Source organism: Chenopodium album, chromosome 18 (genome assembly GCF_948465745.1).
Source record: "Chenopodium album chromosome 18, dcCheAlbu1.1, whole genome shotgun sequence".
Lineage (NCBI taxonomy): Eukaryota > Viridiplantae > Streptophyta > Magnoliopsida > Caryophyllales > Amaranthaceae > Chenopodium > Chenopodium album.
In genome coordinates this window covers 32126404-32144196 of record NC_137851.1, presented here as the reverse complement: position 1 = coordinate 32144196, position 17793 = coordinate 32126404, and the positions used below count along the sequence as shown (strand labels likewise).

Genomic DNA, 17793 nt, shown 5'->3' with positions numbered 1-17793 from the left:
TTAAAACCGCTAATGGTAGTAGCGGTTTTCACTTAAAATATACACAGAAAAATTGTATTACTACCTCCGTTAACAGTTATTTGCAACATTTGCCATAAACGGGTGCTACCTATTATGTGCAACAAATGAATTTTTTTCCTCTTTTAGTAAGTTTTTTTGTAAGAAATGGCCAAACTGCCCTTACTTAACCAACTTACTCCCTTAATCATTTCACTAACCATACTCTATTATAACCAACTTAACTCATCTAATCTTACAAAAAAAAAAAAAAAAAAAAAAAAAAAAGGATCTCAAAACAAAAACCATCAGAATCTCAACATTCATCTTCATCGTCAAATTTCTCTCTCCTCCTTCATCATCTAAATCTCAATCCTCCTCACTCCTCCTTCATCTTCAAGATCTCACTCCTCCTTCATCTTCAAAATCTTACTCCTCCTTCATCATCTTCCCTATTTGCTGTCCAGATTTAGAGGTGGTCGCCTATGGGTTTCGTGGGTGTGGTGGTTCTAGGCGGCACGAGTTTCGTGGATGATGGTCTAAGTTTTGTGGGTTTCGTAGATGGATCTAGATGTCGTGGGTCTGGGTATAGGTTTTGTTGTGGTTGATTTCCTAGGGTGGTAGTTGGCGTGGTGTTGGGTTTCATGGGTAGTGGGCGGCGTGGTGTTGGGTTTCGTGGTAGTGGTGGTTCAATTAGTGGGTTCTTGGTTTCGATGGGTTTTGGGTTTTGTGGTGGTGGTTTAATTGGTGGGTTCTAGTTTTTGTGGTGGTGGTGGATTAATTAGTGGGTTCTGGGTTTCGTGGTGGTGGTGGATTAATTGGTGTCCTGGGTTTCGTGGTGGTGGTGGTTTAATTTGTGGGTTCTGGGTTTCTGGGGGTGGGTTCTGGGTTTCAGGATGGTGGGTTCGATGGTGATGGTTTTCGGTAGGGGTGGTTTTCGGTGGTGGGGGTGGTTTTCGGTGGGTTCTGAATTTCGGCGGTGGTGGTGGTGGTTTTCGGTGGATTCTGGGTTTCCGTGGTGGTGGTGGTTATTCTCGGTTTTGGGTTGGGTGGTTTGTTTTTGGTTAATTTTGGGTTTTTTTTAAAAAAAAAGAAATTGGATTAATACTGAAGTAATGTCCTTATATTTCAATAATCATGTTTAAAAACTTTTGTCTTGGAGTCCGTGCTACCCCCCTTTGTTGCAAATAACTGTTAGCGGAGGTAGTATATGAAGTCTTCATCTTCCTCCAGAGCAAAAAAAAAATAAAAAAAAAAAAGCACGACACTCCTATATTTCTTCAGTGATAAAATTACAACCCCATACTCCAAAGCTCTACCTACTACTCCAAATTGCTGGCAAAAGAATAATCACCGGCCACCTACCACCTGCTATTGTGGCCGTCGTCGACCGAGCCTTCATGTGCGGGAATTAATTCACCACTCTTTCTCCTAATTGAAAGGATAGCCCTAATTTTGATTATTTGTTTTTACAATAATTTCGAGTACACAGTCCTAATTATTTACTTATCAATTTTAAATCCTAATCAAAATTGTGATCAATCCTAACCAATCTTTCAGGTTTTAAGTTTAGGTTCTATGAAAAATAAGTTCTATTTAAAAGAATCGCTGATGGTATTAGAGGTTCTTCAAATAGAACCGCTAATACCGTTAGAGGTTCTCTTTAAAGAACCTCTTATACCATTAGTGGTTCTAATTTATCTAGAACCGCTATTGTTATTAGCGGTTTATAACTAGCAAAAAAACGAACCGAAAAACCGAGCCTACGTATACGGTATCACGGAAAATAGTTTTAAAAGCAACGTATATAGGAAATTAATTTTCATTTTAGCATTATCTCCGGAAATTGCTCCTGTTTCTTTGGTGTATTTTTTTTTTTTTTGAAAGAGATCCTAAATAACACTAAATTTCATTAATTAAAGTCATACGGCATCTACAATTGACAAATAACGATAACGAAAACAAATTTAACAAAATCAAACAAGAATTAATCGGGGAAGGGCTAAGAATCCAAATACATAAATATAACAATTCGGCATATTCTCGATTCGTTGTCTCACACAACTTTTTAAGTGGATCCGTCGTCGCTTCGCAATTTTGTGAGAAAGTAAATTCTTGTGTTGATTCCGTAACATGAATCCGAGCCATAAGCAATCGTAGTCCCGCACAACCGGAGATCAAATTAAGCACAGATAAAACCTTGTCTTTCAAAGGACTCGGAAAAACCTTGTCTTTCGAAAGAGATCGAAAAAACCTTGTCTTTTAAAGGAAATAAACCCTTTCTTTCGAGGAAGACATTATTGTAACTTAAGAAACAAAAAGCTTAAAAGAAAATATGGACTTTCTACCGGTAAAATCCAATGGAAACCCCTTTAAAATTGACAATGTAGGCTAGAGTTTAGAAGAGAGAGAGAGAAAGCTAGGGTTTTTTTCGTATGCGTGATTTCTTTGGTGTGATTTTTAATGTTTTGTAAGAACTTGTCAAAATAAATAGATAAATACTAAAAGAAGTGTTTTTACTAACCTTTGAAAAAACAGCGAAACCAGTCGGTAAATCTTTACTAGCGGTTGGTAATTGTTCGCTGACAGGCATTTTACCCTAAAACTATGATTATTGCTTTGTCTAGAACGGCTAAATTGTAGGGATCATAAACAAGACATAACATTAAATTTAATTATACTTGCATAAATAAAAAATCAAAAATAACAATAAAATACATAAATTGGATACATAACCAAAAATTACATCAGTTTTACACGCATAATTATCACTTAAACTGAATTGCATCTAAGGTGAGGACTCAAAATCGGGAATCTGTACACCATCAATTGTGACATATTACACATCCAAATCATGCATCAAGTCGAAACATCCTGTACCAACTTTAGCAGGCAAGCCCAGACAAATCCTAGCCGAAGGAGTCTCCAAGGTATCAACTTCACCATGGGCTGCTGCATCAGTAAGGAACTTGGAAGCAGTTTCATATGACATTTTGCTAAACGGAGATATCGAATCAATTATACCCCCACTTCTGCTCAATGGCCTATACGCGCCCGTATGTGTCATGTAATCAGCAATTAAGGTTAAGTGTCTCATGTCTACTGTGACTCCATAGTGACCAAAAACTGTGAAGATCTCTGTTATAATGGTCGCTCTGGCAGCTTCAACCCCATAAGTACTAAGCATTGCATAAATGTCATTGGAACTAATGTGCTTGACATCCAGCTCATCTCGCATATCCCAAAAAGCAGCAAAATCCACACCAGCAGTCTGAAGAGCAGGACGAGATTCTTTACCTTTTCTCAGCATTGGGATTCCTCCCTTCCCAGAGTCTTCCAAATGAAGCTCCACTACTTTACATTGCTCAATCTTGCCAGCAGTCTTAACATAAACTTTCTTAGCTACCTTCTCCGCAATCTGCATCAACAACCATAAATGAGAAAATGAAACATAGTTATATTCAGGGAATATCTTGTGGAAGATAGTGATGTAACTATAATATGATCCAACTAAAATATGCGTACTCCTCGGAGGGATATACTCAAGTTTGGAGGAAATTCCTACAGCGCACACACCACTTCTAACATCTTCTTCAACTTAAAGTTTTAGTGCTCACCTGAAGACATATACTGGAAATGCAAGTATTTGCTTTTCACCTACAGTTATAATATATGCATCCCTAAATATTTATACCCTTAGATATTAGTAGTAAAGAAAAATTATGACAAATTCACATGTTGATTTGTGTAATTAACATGCTATTTTTAGCCTCTTATACTTGGCACGAGGGTTGTATATTACTAAAAACTTTTTAACTATGGCCATCCCTGCACAACTAATGTTGATCACATATAAATGACAAAATAAATTAAGTTTCTCCACTTCGTTAAGTTTCAAATCAAAGAGCAGCTATGCAAAAAAGGCAGTCATAAACAATCATAAATAAACCAATTACTAAGACAGGATAATGAAAATTAATGGAAAGAAATCAATTTCAGCATACCTGCGCCAGCAATATGTGTGGTTCATTTGACAACTTAAAATGGACTTCAAAAAATAGTCCATCACAGTCCACATATATTGCTTTGTCATTATCTGATTTTTTTCTTTGATAAGCTTCTCGTTTGTCCTTTTGTTCTTCAGAATCAGGACCAGAAGAGGTTTTCAGTACATCATTGTCCTCAGATACTTCTCCATCTTCATCTCCATTCTCACGATCAGCTACAGGATTTCCCTCCTCAACTTCTTCTGAGTCATCCTCATACTCAATCTCATCTTGCTGTTTCCTTTTTCGTACTTTTGACGAATGATCCCCCCCTGCTTCATTGCAATCATTGTCATCATCTTCATCATCATCATCATCATCTTCTTCTTCTACTGTCTGTGACTGGCTCCCAAAGCCATCTTCATCCATATCTGCTGAACCTTTTGGCTGGGATTCAGATTTGATACCACATATTCTAGAAAGCAAAAGCAAATGACTTTTTATAGCAGCTTCCATCTCACTCATATACTCGTCTAGCAGGGTACTGTGACAGTCTTTTAATGTTATATCAGTGTAAGGAGGATAAAGTACAGGATCATAGAGCTTTATTTTAAGCTTATATATACTGCAGATTTCATGTTTCTCAATTGCAAATGGCACAACACTAACTTCCATGCTTTCTATCATGTCAGCAACTGTGATCCTCTTCAACATCGCAGCAAGTTGCTCTGCATCATCCCTGGAAGTGTCAAATATACTAATCAGCAAAACTTCCAGAAAGAAGGATATCAATAGATATACAGTTGCAACATTATATGCAATAAGTTGTTCAGAAGAAATTAGAGCAAGGTAGGAATGTGACAGAACAAACAGGAATTAAATCTCTATTTCTGCATGGAAAAATGTGAATGTGAAGAGGTCTAAAAATGTTAATGCAAGGAAAAGAATTAATTTTCATGCATTTATTTATTACTGAAGCATATATGTTGTATTTTGAAACATATCCAACTCTGTCTAAAAGTTTCCACAGGCACAAAAGTTTTCAATCTACTTAGGTTAGTACTTCTGTACTTTGTTCACCTTTTATAACCTTAAGTCTAGCTTTGCTATGGTTATGATTTTACACATCAATACATACCTGTCTCCAACTTTCCGCCAATGGATAGTGAACTGTGATTAAAACAGAAGAAACAGGAAAATAGAACTCACTTAGCTTTGCACTTGAGCAAAGGACATGTCATAGTTGGAGTCCTAATAGATTTTGATGCAGTCATTAATATCTCCTGCAGACGTGGAATTCCTAGTGTCACGTTCATTTCACCTCGACCGGCATGATGGAATGTATTCAATCTAAAGTTTCATAATCACAGATACAAAAAGTGCATCAATTAGAAGATTCCTATAAAAAAGAAGATAGTATGAATGTTACTTATAACTAGGCAATAAAAAATTTAGATAATTACGCATGTTTTGTCCATTTCAAATTAAATCTCTAGTACATAGTTTTGAGGCAATGTCAATAGGTCAGAAGCCAGAACAGGTTCAGATAAGAGGCTAGAAAAATACAACTAGGAAAATACATTCGTACAAAAGTTTACAAAGATCAAAAACTGAACACAATTTCTAAAGATAATTAAAGACAAATCTTTTGGCAGTCAGCTTATGAAGAACAAAGATGTAATCAAAGAACATTGATCCTACTTGGACATGAGTAGATATCCTTTCAAACCTCTTTTTCTTTTTTTTTTCTTTTTTTTTTTTTTTTTTTTTTATTTATTAATGTGATATACTATTCTCTCAAGACTCAGACATCCATTCAAAAACTTCTTGTGATTAAGAAGGTGATAATAATAAGGTAACTTTGAGTTTCAGAATCGTGGTTGTCATTAACATTATTTCCAAACATCGAGTTTTACCCCGACTAGAAATCTCAGCTCCAAAACATTAATCCAAGAAGTACTAAAAAAAATCTAGCACTTTACAGAATATTCTTTGAAAAAAAAATCTAATTTCAGATTTATTTGAGAAAATTTAGTCCAATCAAACTCCTTTGAAGGACATTGGCATATGGCTTGGAGCAGGTTAAAGCAGAGCATCATCAATAATGTACATTCACCCCTCTTCTGCAAGTGAACTGCAGGTTCATTGAGGATTCAGCATTTCTTTGTACAAATAAAGTAATGTATTATAGAGCAATTTCATTATATCTACTGTTGCATTGATTGCATGTTCGGAAAACCAAATGCTCATAAAGAGCTAATTTAACCCATATATCTGCTTCATCAACTGTCTTGAACCTAAATGCAATGTAGCAACTTTTGAATCACATATTAAAAGCTTTTTAACAGCAGATTACAAAAAAAAAAATTTCAAACATGTAGCTACTATGAGGAATAAAGAACTCACGTCATCTGTGTAGATGGTTCTCCAACTGACTGAGCTGCAATTATTCCAACAGGCTCCCCAGGTTGTGCAAGACTCCTGTAATATTTGTTCTTAACCAATTTTAGAAAGTTCAAACGGTCCTTTGGGTGACCTTTATAGAATTCTTTGGCTTCCTTGGCAAGTTGATTTGGTACTTCATTATCTTCATCAATGTACTTGGATAAGGATCCATCATCGATTTGACTTAAAGGATTTGTGCTAACAATCAGCGATTGATTCTGGAAGTATAAAAAAATTAACAGTTAAATAAGTATAAAAAAAATAACAGTTAAATAAATTAAAATAACATTGTAGGATAAAAACAAAGCCCAACCAACGCTAATGCCTCATATTCATGCATATAGTTCTTCTTGTGAACATCGACTCCATCTTCTCCATAGCGGAACTGAATGACAGAACCATCTGCATCACGAACTGTGTAGTCATATTGAACGCTGAGGCACTCAAGATTTTTAATCAAGCACCTTTGAAGGTATCCGCTGCGAGACGTTTTGACGGCTGTATCCACTAACCTACATAAACATAATGTACATGAATCAAAAAGCAAACCATTTAAAAAAAATAAAAAAAAATTAATGAGTGGCATGTTCTTTAAAAATAACTGTTCATCTTGTCATTAATGTCTCCACTAACACTCTCATTAGAGCCCTAAGTTGCAGTCAAAAGAAAATGTGCTACGCAGTCCATTCTGAAAAACAAGGTCACAAAACATATACAATGGACTATCTATATTCTAAACAAATAAAGGAACTTTAGCTCACTTTATTTGATAACAGTTTACTCGGAACTGCATGGTCCAACCCAACCAAAAACTAGATTCCTACTTATATTATGATCTCTTTGGGAAACAAAAAGGACAACCATCCAGTTAATGTTCATTTTTTTCCAGTAAACATAGGCCTGGAATATTTCGGTCCCACAGGGAAAGATTCAAAGCCTGTAGGTGACTTTTTCTTCATAGCAATATGATGAATTTGAGCTACAAATCTACAAAACATACAAAATTAACTTAGCCTATTTACTTCCTGATAAGTGGATTTTCCTTGCTACTTAAGATACTTTAAGAGTTCTAAACTTCCACACGATTGTTTTTTTTTTTTTTTAAGGGAGGCGGGAGAGGAATTATTTTAAACTAGTGTTGTACGCCTGAGAAGCAAGGACTGAACAAATTTACCCTTCACGACCAGCCATGCAGTGGAAATAAAATTCTTGGGGGCGAAGGCCAGTAAGATAACGATCACTGATAAATCCTCCAGCTCGAGCTGAACAGTCCCAAGGGACAAAGCAAGGTAGCGTCTTTCCAGAAACCATTCGAGGCACACGTTTCCCTTCCAACTCTTGTTGACCCAACAGAAGAGAGATTTGTTGGAAGTTGAACTGCCAAAAGTTAAAAGAAAACTGAATCAATCAGCATTAATATGACAGCAGCACAAACGCAACAAGTGTAGAAACCGGCAGTCTTGGAGAATCTAAACTCGCTGGAAGGATGTAAGGGTCATGTAAATAAACAAAAAAAAAAAAAAACAAAGCGGTAATCCATCATAATAAACCACGCCTATTGCATAGCTCCACCCATTATCTTTCATCGTATGAGATAGCCAAGCCAAGCACTACAATATTCCAAACATACACACTGAGATAGTGAGATGCCTTCAAGTCCTCGAGTTACCAAGTAACACAAAAACTCTAAAGGGATCCATAAGTGTATTTTGGTTGGAAACTTAACCAGTTATTCTATGAGGTCTACTCTACTTCATATATATACCACAATACCACTATAAGAAATGGGAATGCAAACCTTGCAACTCCAAATACAATATAAAATAATATATAGTACTTATAGTCACTATTGCTATGTTAAGCAAACTAAATTACATCATTTTCTTGTCCAACAAGTATTCTTCCTTCCACCGTTTCACGATACATTATACTTAAGCAATTGTTGTCACCTCTAATTGTACAAGGTTGCAACATCCTTATGAACCTTTATTATGTAATTAATTATGTACAGACCATGAACATTAGCTATATGCTGAACCAGTGAAACTATTTGTAGCAGGCAGCTACCTATCTTGACTCATTAGACAAATTAAATAGTTGTAATTTATCCTAGTATAAGGAGATTCAATACAGTTTAGATATCTAAAATTTATCGGAAGGATCTGAGAGTTGCAAGGCAATGGTAAAACCAAACGCCTTACTTAGTGTGTGACTATGACACAGTGCAACAGTGTCATTAGCAGTAAAAATATAACTTCTCCAGGCACAAAATCATCACAGGCACCTAGGGTTCAACTTCAAAGCTTCAGCATGCCTCGAATGAAGTAAGAGGCGTTATAAAACACACATCTCTAGTCCACCATAAAACATAGGATGTGCTGGGTAGGGGGAGTTGAGGTAAAGACTCATTAAAACAACAATTATTCTGATTCTAATTTCTTTACTTTTTATCATTGGGATACGTTTATCAGAGTATAAGCATCTCATGTTAATATTATTACGATGCTGGATAAAAAGCATTCATTGTATTAATTTTCAGAATCATTTATAAGCATAGGCTCAGCATGTACGGTGCTGCACCTTTCGCTTGCTCCCTATACCATAGCCTTTGAGATGCTTTGTGCCTCAAATTACATCAGGCTTTTACATTCATATTAAATTATAGAAAGTAGAAGAATATCCAAGCAATAAAAAAATCAAACTGAAGCAAGTCAATAAAGTCAACAACTTACAGTGCCACCTTTAGCTCCAGAGAGTGTCATGAGAGAAAGACAGTTCTTCCGAAAAGACTTAATTAGTCCTTCAGGGAATAGCTTAGTGACCGCAGAGCTCAGTGTATTAAGCTTACTTCTCATCAACCCATCAAGAAGCGCTATTGCAGATTCTCCATTACGCCGAACTGCTTTTTCAATTTCGATTTGCATCTCTGAAAATTCTGGACAGATAGAGGTACACAAAAATGAAATCAGAAAGAATTAAAAACAAAACAACTAACATTATTAGAGTGCCATAATTACAGAATCAAAACATACTGCATAACAACAAGCCCCTTACAGCTATTACATCAACTAAAGGGACGACTTTAAGTCCGGAAAAAGGATTAGGCATACATTGAATGTCTCAACTGGAAATCTAGGATATACGGCCAATAAGATTCAGAACACAGAAGCTCATGGATTATAGTAAAGTACTACTGTGGACTAAAACTGATGCCAAAGAGGGAACAAAAAAAAAAAAAAGAAAACCCTTCATGTGAATCTATGTTCAATAACCTGTTCCTCTATACCCATCTTAATGTGTCCTAATGAGAGAAGAGACAGAGGACCAAAGCCAGGAAGATATTTAAAAGAAACTACAATAAATGAAAGCTCTTATAACACTTGAGTGGCACATAAACCCAGCAACAGACAGAACGCAATAAAGTATTTGAGAATTCCATTATATATATATATATATATATATATACATTGTGAAAAGGGAATGTTATGTGAGAAGGGTGAGAAAAGCTGTCAACAGTTGGATTAGTTTAATCTGATGGCTCATATCATCCATTCATTAATGGCATGATGGTAAGTATGTGAAATATTTAGCTCAAAGTGTACCTTGCTGTATATGGGATACATGTGCCTTTCTTAGGAGTACCTTTCTTCCCCAAACTCTATTTTTCCTCCATTTTTTTGGCCTCCTAAGCTATTGAGCTAATCTTTTTCATACTCTCCTCCATTTTCAAAGCTTTATTTCAACAATATATACATCAAATTTATTTTATAGTTTTACAATCAGATATGAAAAACTTTTTGTAAACTCTAAACAAAAATGCTATTGATGTATCTCTAAAACATTTTGATGTATCTATTGAGCATTGATGGTGATGTATGTGTAAGATAATTCTATTGTATGATTGTATCTATACGATTCTTCTATATTTAGCATCTTATTTGTTGAGCTCATCTCTGCTTCTTCCCCTCATAAATTACCTTTAAATTTCATATGCCGTTGTCAACCAAGGTCATTGTTTATAGCTAGCTGCAGCAATATCATGATGTATTTGTTGGTAGAGAAAGACAGAAAGAGGGGGTTTTGGTTTTCAAATTTAATTAATAAGTTTATGACACTAATTGAATTCTAACAAGGCTTGAGAAAGAGGTGAGTTTCTGTAATGGGCATGTGTAGGCGTTGTATTGCCGATATGTCCATATTTAAAAGGAAAAAGGAGGAAAAGGCTTGATGTATATATGATGTTATTTCAATGTATCTATAATACACATTGGATGTATCAGTTCTATATACTTAATGTACCTTTATTTCTCACGCTTCCCACCATAAGCATACTTCTCACCGGATCCTAACTACATATACTTCCTCAGTTTAGTTGCATCACTTTTGTTTTCATAGACTCCTAGACATTTTTTGGGTAGAGAGAAAAAATAAATGGGGCCCATGTGGTAGGAGAGAGATAGAGAAAACTTATAAGTTAAAAAGGATAGTGATGCAATTAATTTAAAACTTCTTTTTTAGTATAGTGATGCAATTAAAAAAAAAAACAAAACAAAACAAAACAAAAAACAGAGGAAGTAACCTATGGTAACCACATATATATGTATATATATGGAAGTCTAAAAACCCTCCTCTATGGAATTAACCTATGGTAACCACAATAAAGTACTCCCTCTGTTTTTTTTTTTAAAGGGTAGAGTTGTGAATGCACAGAGTTTTAGGAGGTTTTATTGATTTAAATAAAATAAGATGCTAGTGGGGTAGGTAGGATAATTAGGGAAAAAAAAAAAAAGGAGCCCAGGTTTATAACAGAGATAAACCTGGTTGTTTCTCTCACACAATTAGTATACTACAAATGCATGGGTTTTGCTGGCCCATTAAAAATATATTTTGTACTTTATTTGTCATATGGCAGTGACAGATGGAGATGACAGACGTTAGCAAACATTTGCTAATGGTTGCAAAATTCATCATCTTCCTCCTCCTATCTTTTTCTTTCTATTCATCTTATTCTTCCTTCATGTACATCTACTTCTTCCCGCCTTCGACTCTGCCAGCAAACCATTTCCGGCGGCTGAAAACAAAACCCGAATAACAAAGGGAGAAATAAAGGGCATGGTAAACCCTAAAGGGTATGTATGCTTTTCTTTCTCCATTGATTTCGCTTGTTTGATTCTGAAGACTGAAAAGTCATTAATTCTGCCATTGAACAAGGTTGAAGCAGGAAAGAGAATGTCAATTGAAGAGAGAATGGGAAACGGCAGTTAAGTCAAAGTCAAATGGTAAATACATAAGTACCCTGTGATAAACAAGAATTGATTATCTCTGTTATAGACTTGTATTTACCTAAAAAAAATGTAAGAGAAAATAGTGGGGTTCTTATTTTATTGAAAAGTAAAAGGATGTGAGAGGGAATGGGAACCATTCAAGGAGTGAGAAATGATAAAATAAGTGAGAGTGGGGACCATTGGTGGGTAAAGTTAAAATATAAGGAATATCCAAAAGAGGAAGTGTGTCATTTGAAAAAAAAAAAACGGCTGAATAAGGCAAGTGTAGCATTTAAAAAAATGTAAGGAGTAGTTGAGAATACAATTATAAAATATATGGAAGTCTAAAAACCATCTTCTATGGAACAAGCAGATGATAACCAATGGGAATGTGAAAAAAAATCCGCTCAATGTCCTTGAAAGGGTAATATTAAGAGACTTTTACAGTAATTCTGAATAGAAAACAGGACTGATTTGATCAGCTGTACCATACCAGCATAAGAAAGGCTCTTGCCGAAACCTCAACATATTGTACTGCTCTAACAAACATCAGAGTGATATGTGATTTGACAATGAAATCAGCTTTATCAAGCTTGCCTTTTCTTTATATAAAAAGGCTCAACAACATGCCTTGCACAGTTTTCAAATAAGTAATGGGAGTATAAAATGGGGATAAGATACAAGGCACAATCTCAAAGAAAACTAATCTCACATTCTAAACCTAATCACTTCATGCTATCTTCATCCTAAGATAATAGTCACAAAAATAATTTTGGATGTTTGGACTTTGAGTAAAGTTGCCAAATTTCCTGATATAGAACAGATATGATTGGATAGCCTAATATACTACCACCCACTTTTAATTGTAAGGAGTTGACTGAGATTGTAAGGAAATTTTGTTGAAATTATGTTAGATCTAGGACAGCAATGATATAATTTTTTTCCATTTGAGCAGGGAGTGTATAAATTAACACAAAGCTACATCCTATAGTCAAGAACTTTGCATTGAAGAATTGTCATGTACCTAAACCTTCTTTCTCGCGGCCAATAAATTGCTGGTGAACCTCCTCGCCACAATTATGGCAAATATCAAGCAATTTTTTCCTCAGGATGTCATAAGGTTGTAATAGGAGAATATCATCAACTCCACAGGTAAAACCATGCAACTACAAGACACAAGAAATTTATAAAGATAAGTCAAAATGCAACACGTACATATGTACACAAATCATTTCGCATTAGGTGAAAATCAGGCTAATAAGAAGGTTGGGTAGCCACCTGCAGGAAAGCTGTGAAAACACGACTCAATACAGAAAGCAAGGTTCCTGCAGCATTAGACCCGTACATCTCCTGCACAGTATGAACTAAACCAAACTTCCCAAACTGTTCCTTGTCAATAACCCCTTGAACCAGCTCATTTTTGTAAACAAACACAACATCTTCATCGATGCTGTGGCTGGGGTCCCTTTGAATGTTTATTGCCGAATCTCCAGCAGTCATCTTCTTAGAACTCCGACTTTTCTTCTTTTTCTTTTGAGAACCCTCTTCAGCTGTCTTAAGATTTTCATCATTCTTCCGTTTGGATTCATCCCTCCCAAAATATTCTCGAGCAATTTTAGCACGCTTTTTTGCAGTAAATGGTAAAGAACCTCTCGTTACGTGATTCAAGATGGCAGTTATAACCTACACAAGAGCGATTATAGACTGTAAAAGTTTATTCAGAAAATCAGAGAGCTAACAACAAGAAATACAGAAGACTGATATGTTACTACAGAGAAATCTCATAAGGGTAATTCAAACCTGCTTCCCTGTCCAAAGCATCTGTGGTTTAATTATAGCGGGTGGATGAACCTGTATAACATTTTCTGCATCTACTACAGATATTTTCTTTCCAGATTTGGCATTCAGGGATGATGCGCCAGAAGAACACACACCGGACATATATAGAAGCTCATTAAATTCTTGTAAGGTAAGAAAAGTATCTCTCTTTGTGAGAAGTACAGCACCTACAATGTGATCCTATTCACAAGTATGAAAATATGAGAAAAATAAGATATTGAGGACAGATTAAGGTAAATTATAATCAATCATATGACCCTCATTTTATATAAGAACCTGAATTAAGGCTCTTTTAGGATCACCACGAGTAGGAACTATATATTGGTTATCAGCATTGACAATGTTGTAAGCTTCAGCCCGAGATATCTCATCTTGTGGAAAGTGAACGTTTATTTCATCACCGTCAAAATCAGCATTGAAAGAACTGCATAAAGTCAGCAGGTAGTGACAAGTATCAGCAGCAAGAACCTTGCAGAATCATAACACAAAGCCATATTGTAAAGGGTAGGAAACATACTCGCAGTTTGCATAATGAAAACGAATAGTCTTCTCTCCAGGCAGGACTCGGACCTTAAGTGCAATTATACTTGGTTTATGAAGCGTCGGCTGAGAAGCATATAAAATATTAGAGTGACTAAAAACCAAGGCGGCAAAAGTAATCACATAAAATATTATTGTTATTGTTATTCTGAATAGGCAAGCTCGGTTGACTAATGCCCAACCAACTCCTAAACAGTCAAACACATCCATTGATTATTTCCTTCTTTTTTTACAATAACAATAACAAGAACAATAATAATAACAATAACAGTAACAATAACAACAACAATAACAATAACAATAATAATATATAAATAAGTAAAAGACATACAAAATTATAAATGGCATATAGAAGAGCAAACACAGGACCCCAAATATTACAAGACCAAAAAGACAACTCTGGCATAAATCATGGCACAGATATCCCAAAAATCCAAACTACTTAAACATAGGCACAAAAACAGGGGCAATAAAAATAAAATAAATAAATAAAAGCACCTATTTACAACGCAATTCATCGAGGTAATTTCACCACAGAAGATCTAGGCTTTCTGAATAAATCAACAAGAATCTCTGACTCATCCCGAATTCAGATGCTATGACCTAGTAGGCAGAACAGAAAATTTCCACAAGCAATGCTTTCCCTTCTTGGTGGTTCCAGATATTGGAAAGTTAAAAAATTTTGTTGATTAAACAACATATTATAGAATGATCATTATGTTGATAAATCAGGGTTTCTTTTAGTTTAATCAAATAAGTTCATCTTCAACAAATCAAGGTAAAAGAGAAATGTAAGAATAGATTTTTGGAAACCGACTGTTCTAGAGAGGTATGGCCTACCTTATCCAATGAATTTCCACACATGCACCAACACTTCCAGAAAAGAATGAGGATAAATGGTATGAGGAGACTTGCTGATAGTAATTATATGCACTAGGCTAAAAGTAACCTTTGAAGTATTATTATTGGTTGTAAATCATTGCTAAACTTGTTAGTGTGGAAGTGAAATCAATGGCTTGAACTTGTCAGCCTCTCATTGTGTTCAAATTATGTTTCCGTATTGATGTCATCCATAGAATAATCCATTTCCATTATCAGACATGATAATCTTTTTTGGTCTTGTGACAATTTTTTGATCTCCTTACCTTATAGCTGAGGGTGGGGAGGTCTGTGACAGTTCAATTCTAAGGTATATTACTTATCCCTCATTAATCATATGGGGAGGGGACTCCCTTGGAGCTAACTTTCAGAATAAGGCACACCCAAAGACGCATCGATTGATATCCAACCAATCAACCTCCCCCTTTGTGCCCTCATACCAATGGTGGAGGATCTTATGTTGCACTGGTCACCCAAGCCTAGATATCCCAAGACCATTTTTGTGTTACACTACGTTATAAACCAATTGCACGATATGGGACTTGAGCCTGACAGGCTAAGCGATAAACCTAAATTCCAGAAGCACTCTCATATCAGCAACATAAAGGGAAAGACGTTAGTCTTATATAGTTTTAAGGGCTCTACTTAATCCTTCCTCCTGAACTAGCATTGGCATTGAGAAACCACACATACTTCCACAATGGATTTGCTATTTCACTGTCAACACTGACATGATTATAAAGAGAAGAAAATGCCCCCAAAAATTAGTCCCACATAAGAATATACCAATTATATTTTCTTAAAAAAAAGCAGAAGAAAAGAAGACTAAGAGCAAAACCAGCATAGCTTCTCCTTTATACAAATGGAAAGCAACTTTAATTCTTCTTAAGTTCTGGGAAGTCAAAGTAAGCAAAATACATAACAAAACAGAAAATCTATAGCCTAATATTCATCCCTTTGCTGCAACACATTAATTTATCTTCTCAGGTTCCTCATTTTGCAGTCACTTCCCAGAACCACACTACAGTTGAAACAACCAAAAGCAATAATCCAATTTTAACAGCAAAATAATTAAGTTGATTCATGAATTTTTTATTTTATACAAGTACCAACAACTCGAAGGGAACTACAAGCATTTAACTATAAGGACTCACATATGCTCACATAGGCACATACACAAGAGGATTAACAAGTTTTAACATAAGTTAAATACAAGTACACATAAATGTACACATCATCACATTTTTCCCACAAACAGATCAACAGTAGATCCACTGCCACATTCCATTTTTCAAACAACTGTTGTTTCCTCATACCTGTCGATTCACCAGAACTACGTCCCCATTGCGCAAGTGACGGTGTACAACCTTCCCTTCGTAATCATTACTGAAAGACTTCCCAGGTTGGGTTGTGACTCCTCTTGAAGAAGGTAATTTTCTTGCAAAAGCAATACGAGATTTCCTGATAGGTGGTAGTTTTGATGTTATTTTATCAACATAGTGTGTGGCCCCAGGATGAATATCAGGTCCATTAACAATTGCTTCTCTTAAGCTTGTCGCATTCCATGGAGTCACTCTCTGTGTAGACAACATTAATCGAACAACTTTAATATCCAATATTAGCACTTAGCATGATCAACAGAAAGTAAGAAGAGGAGGGGGAAGGGGAGGCATTCTTCAGGTCACCAAATTACATTCAATTGTAATCACTTAATGACTTATTAGACCAAGTTTAATTCATTGTTCATGTAGCCTAATCAGTAAGAAAGAAAAAAGATAAGAAAATATCAGATTACTAAATAAAACTAAATAAATAAATAAATAATTCGAGAGTTCTAGCATACATAAATAAACCAGGTTCAAAGTAAATGCAGCTAGATAGAGGCTTAAACAAGTATACAACCATTGAAAATATAGCCACATATGAAATAAAAACATAGATAGAATGAAAAGTTCAATCTACAGAGACCTATCCTAGTACACCAAAACATGGGATCTCAAAAAAGAGAATATTTCTCTTTCAGTCTTTCCAAGGTGATTTTCAGGGTTGGTGGTACCGTCGTAGGCACCAACTAATAAATTCTTAACCTTAACCAGTTGTGCTGCCTCAGTTGTCTCCTTGGTGAACGCAGAATTTTTCTCACCAAGCTTGAGCAGATGGAGCTGCCAGTCCAAGAGTTGGACATTGTATGTCGCCTAACCTCCAAAGAGGGTCGGCTGCATGAAAGGAGGGGTATATTGCTCTTATGGCATCTGAGGCACATACAGGGATGACCCAATCATCTGAGGGCCAGTGTTGACGGTCTTGCCGTCTATATGGCTCTCATGCAAGAATTGGTAATTCCTTGTTGAGGTGTTTTTGAAGCTGTCTAGAAAGCTCTAGGTAGAAGCCGACTTAGACAACTGCTTGTTCTGATTATGCTCGATGATGTGTCGAGGATCAGAAAAAGTCTTCTTGCTTCCACCCGGCTAAACTTGCCGAATGACCTTCCTTGTGCCTGTATGGGGCAGAAGGATTTTAGACCAGACAATTGCAGGTGTGGCCTTCTCCTTTGGATGTGGAGTAGACTGCCTGTCCTTGATCGGCTTTCTCCTCTCAGCCTAAGGAGTCTTCTTGGCCGACTGACCCTTACTTGAGCCAGCCGTCTTCTTAGCCGATTGACTCTTGCTAGAGCCAGCCGTTCTTTTGTTGATGAGGTCCTTGATCTCCCCCTTGAAACTAGTCATGAACTTCATAAGTTCATCCCTAGTAACGGGAGCAGTCCCTCTTTCCCCTGCCAATGGTCCAGTAGATTTACTTGGGTTAGCCTTATTGTTGACCCGTTCTAGTTTATCTTTGGAACG

The 17793-nt window shown here is 36.0% G+C and overlaps 1 protein-coding gene across 1 annotated transcript; it reads right to left on the bottom strand.

The window, feature by feature from the left end:
• Positions 1–2701: 2701 nt before the first annotated feature.
• On the bottom strand, positions 2702–16763 carry LOC145592376 (DNA-directed RNA polymerase I subunit 1-like). The gene is made up of 13 exons (XM_081648820.1): positions 16267–16763; positions 14049–14137; positions 13808–13955; positions 13493–13711; positions 12971–13375; positions 12717–12858; positions 9161–9363; positions 7603–7805; positions 6742–6940; positions 6390–6646; positions 5193–5333; positions 4002–4722; positions 2702–3415 (listed from the first exon to the last, which is right to left on the bottom strand). Exons 1-13 carry the CDS (start codon positions 16540–16542, stop codon positions 2837–2839), a joined length of 3582 nt encoding a protein of 1193 aa, XP_081504946.1. The 5' UTR covers positions 16543–16763; the 3' UTR covers positions 2702–2836.
• Between the last annotated feature and the right edge of the window lie 1030 nt (positions 16764–17793).

Coding starts and splice junctions, on each gene's coding strand:
- LOC145592376 (XM_081648820.1), bottom strand. CDS start 16,542: ATGTTGTCTACACAGAGAGTGACTCCATGGAATGCGACAAGCTTAAGA. Junction 13,956..14,048: donor TTTCATTATGCAAACTGCGA/GTATGTTTCCTA, acceptor GACTTTATGCAG/TTCTTTCAATGCTGATTTTG. Junction 13,712..13,807: donor CTAAAAGAGCCTTAATTCAG/GTTCTTATATAA, acceptor ACTTGTGAATAG/GATCACATTGTAGGTGCTGT.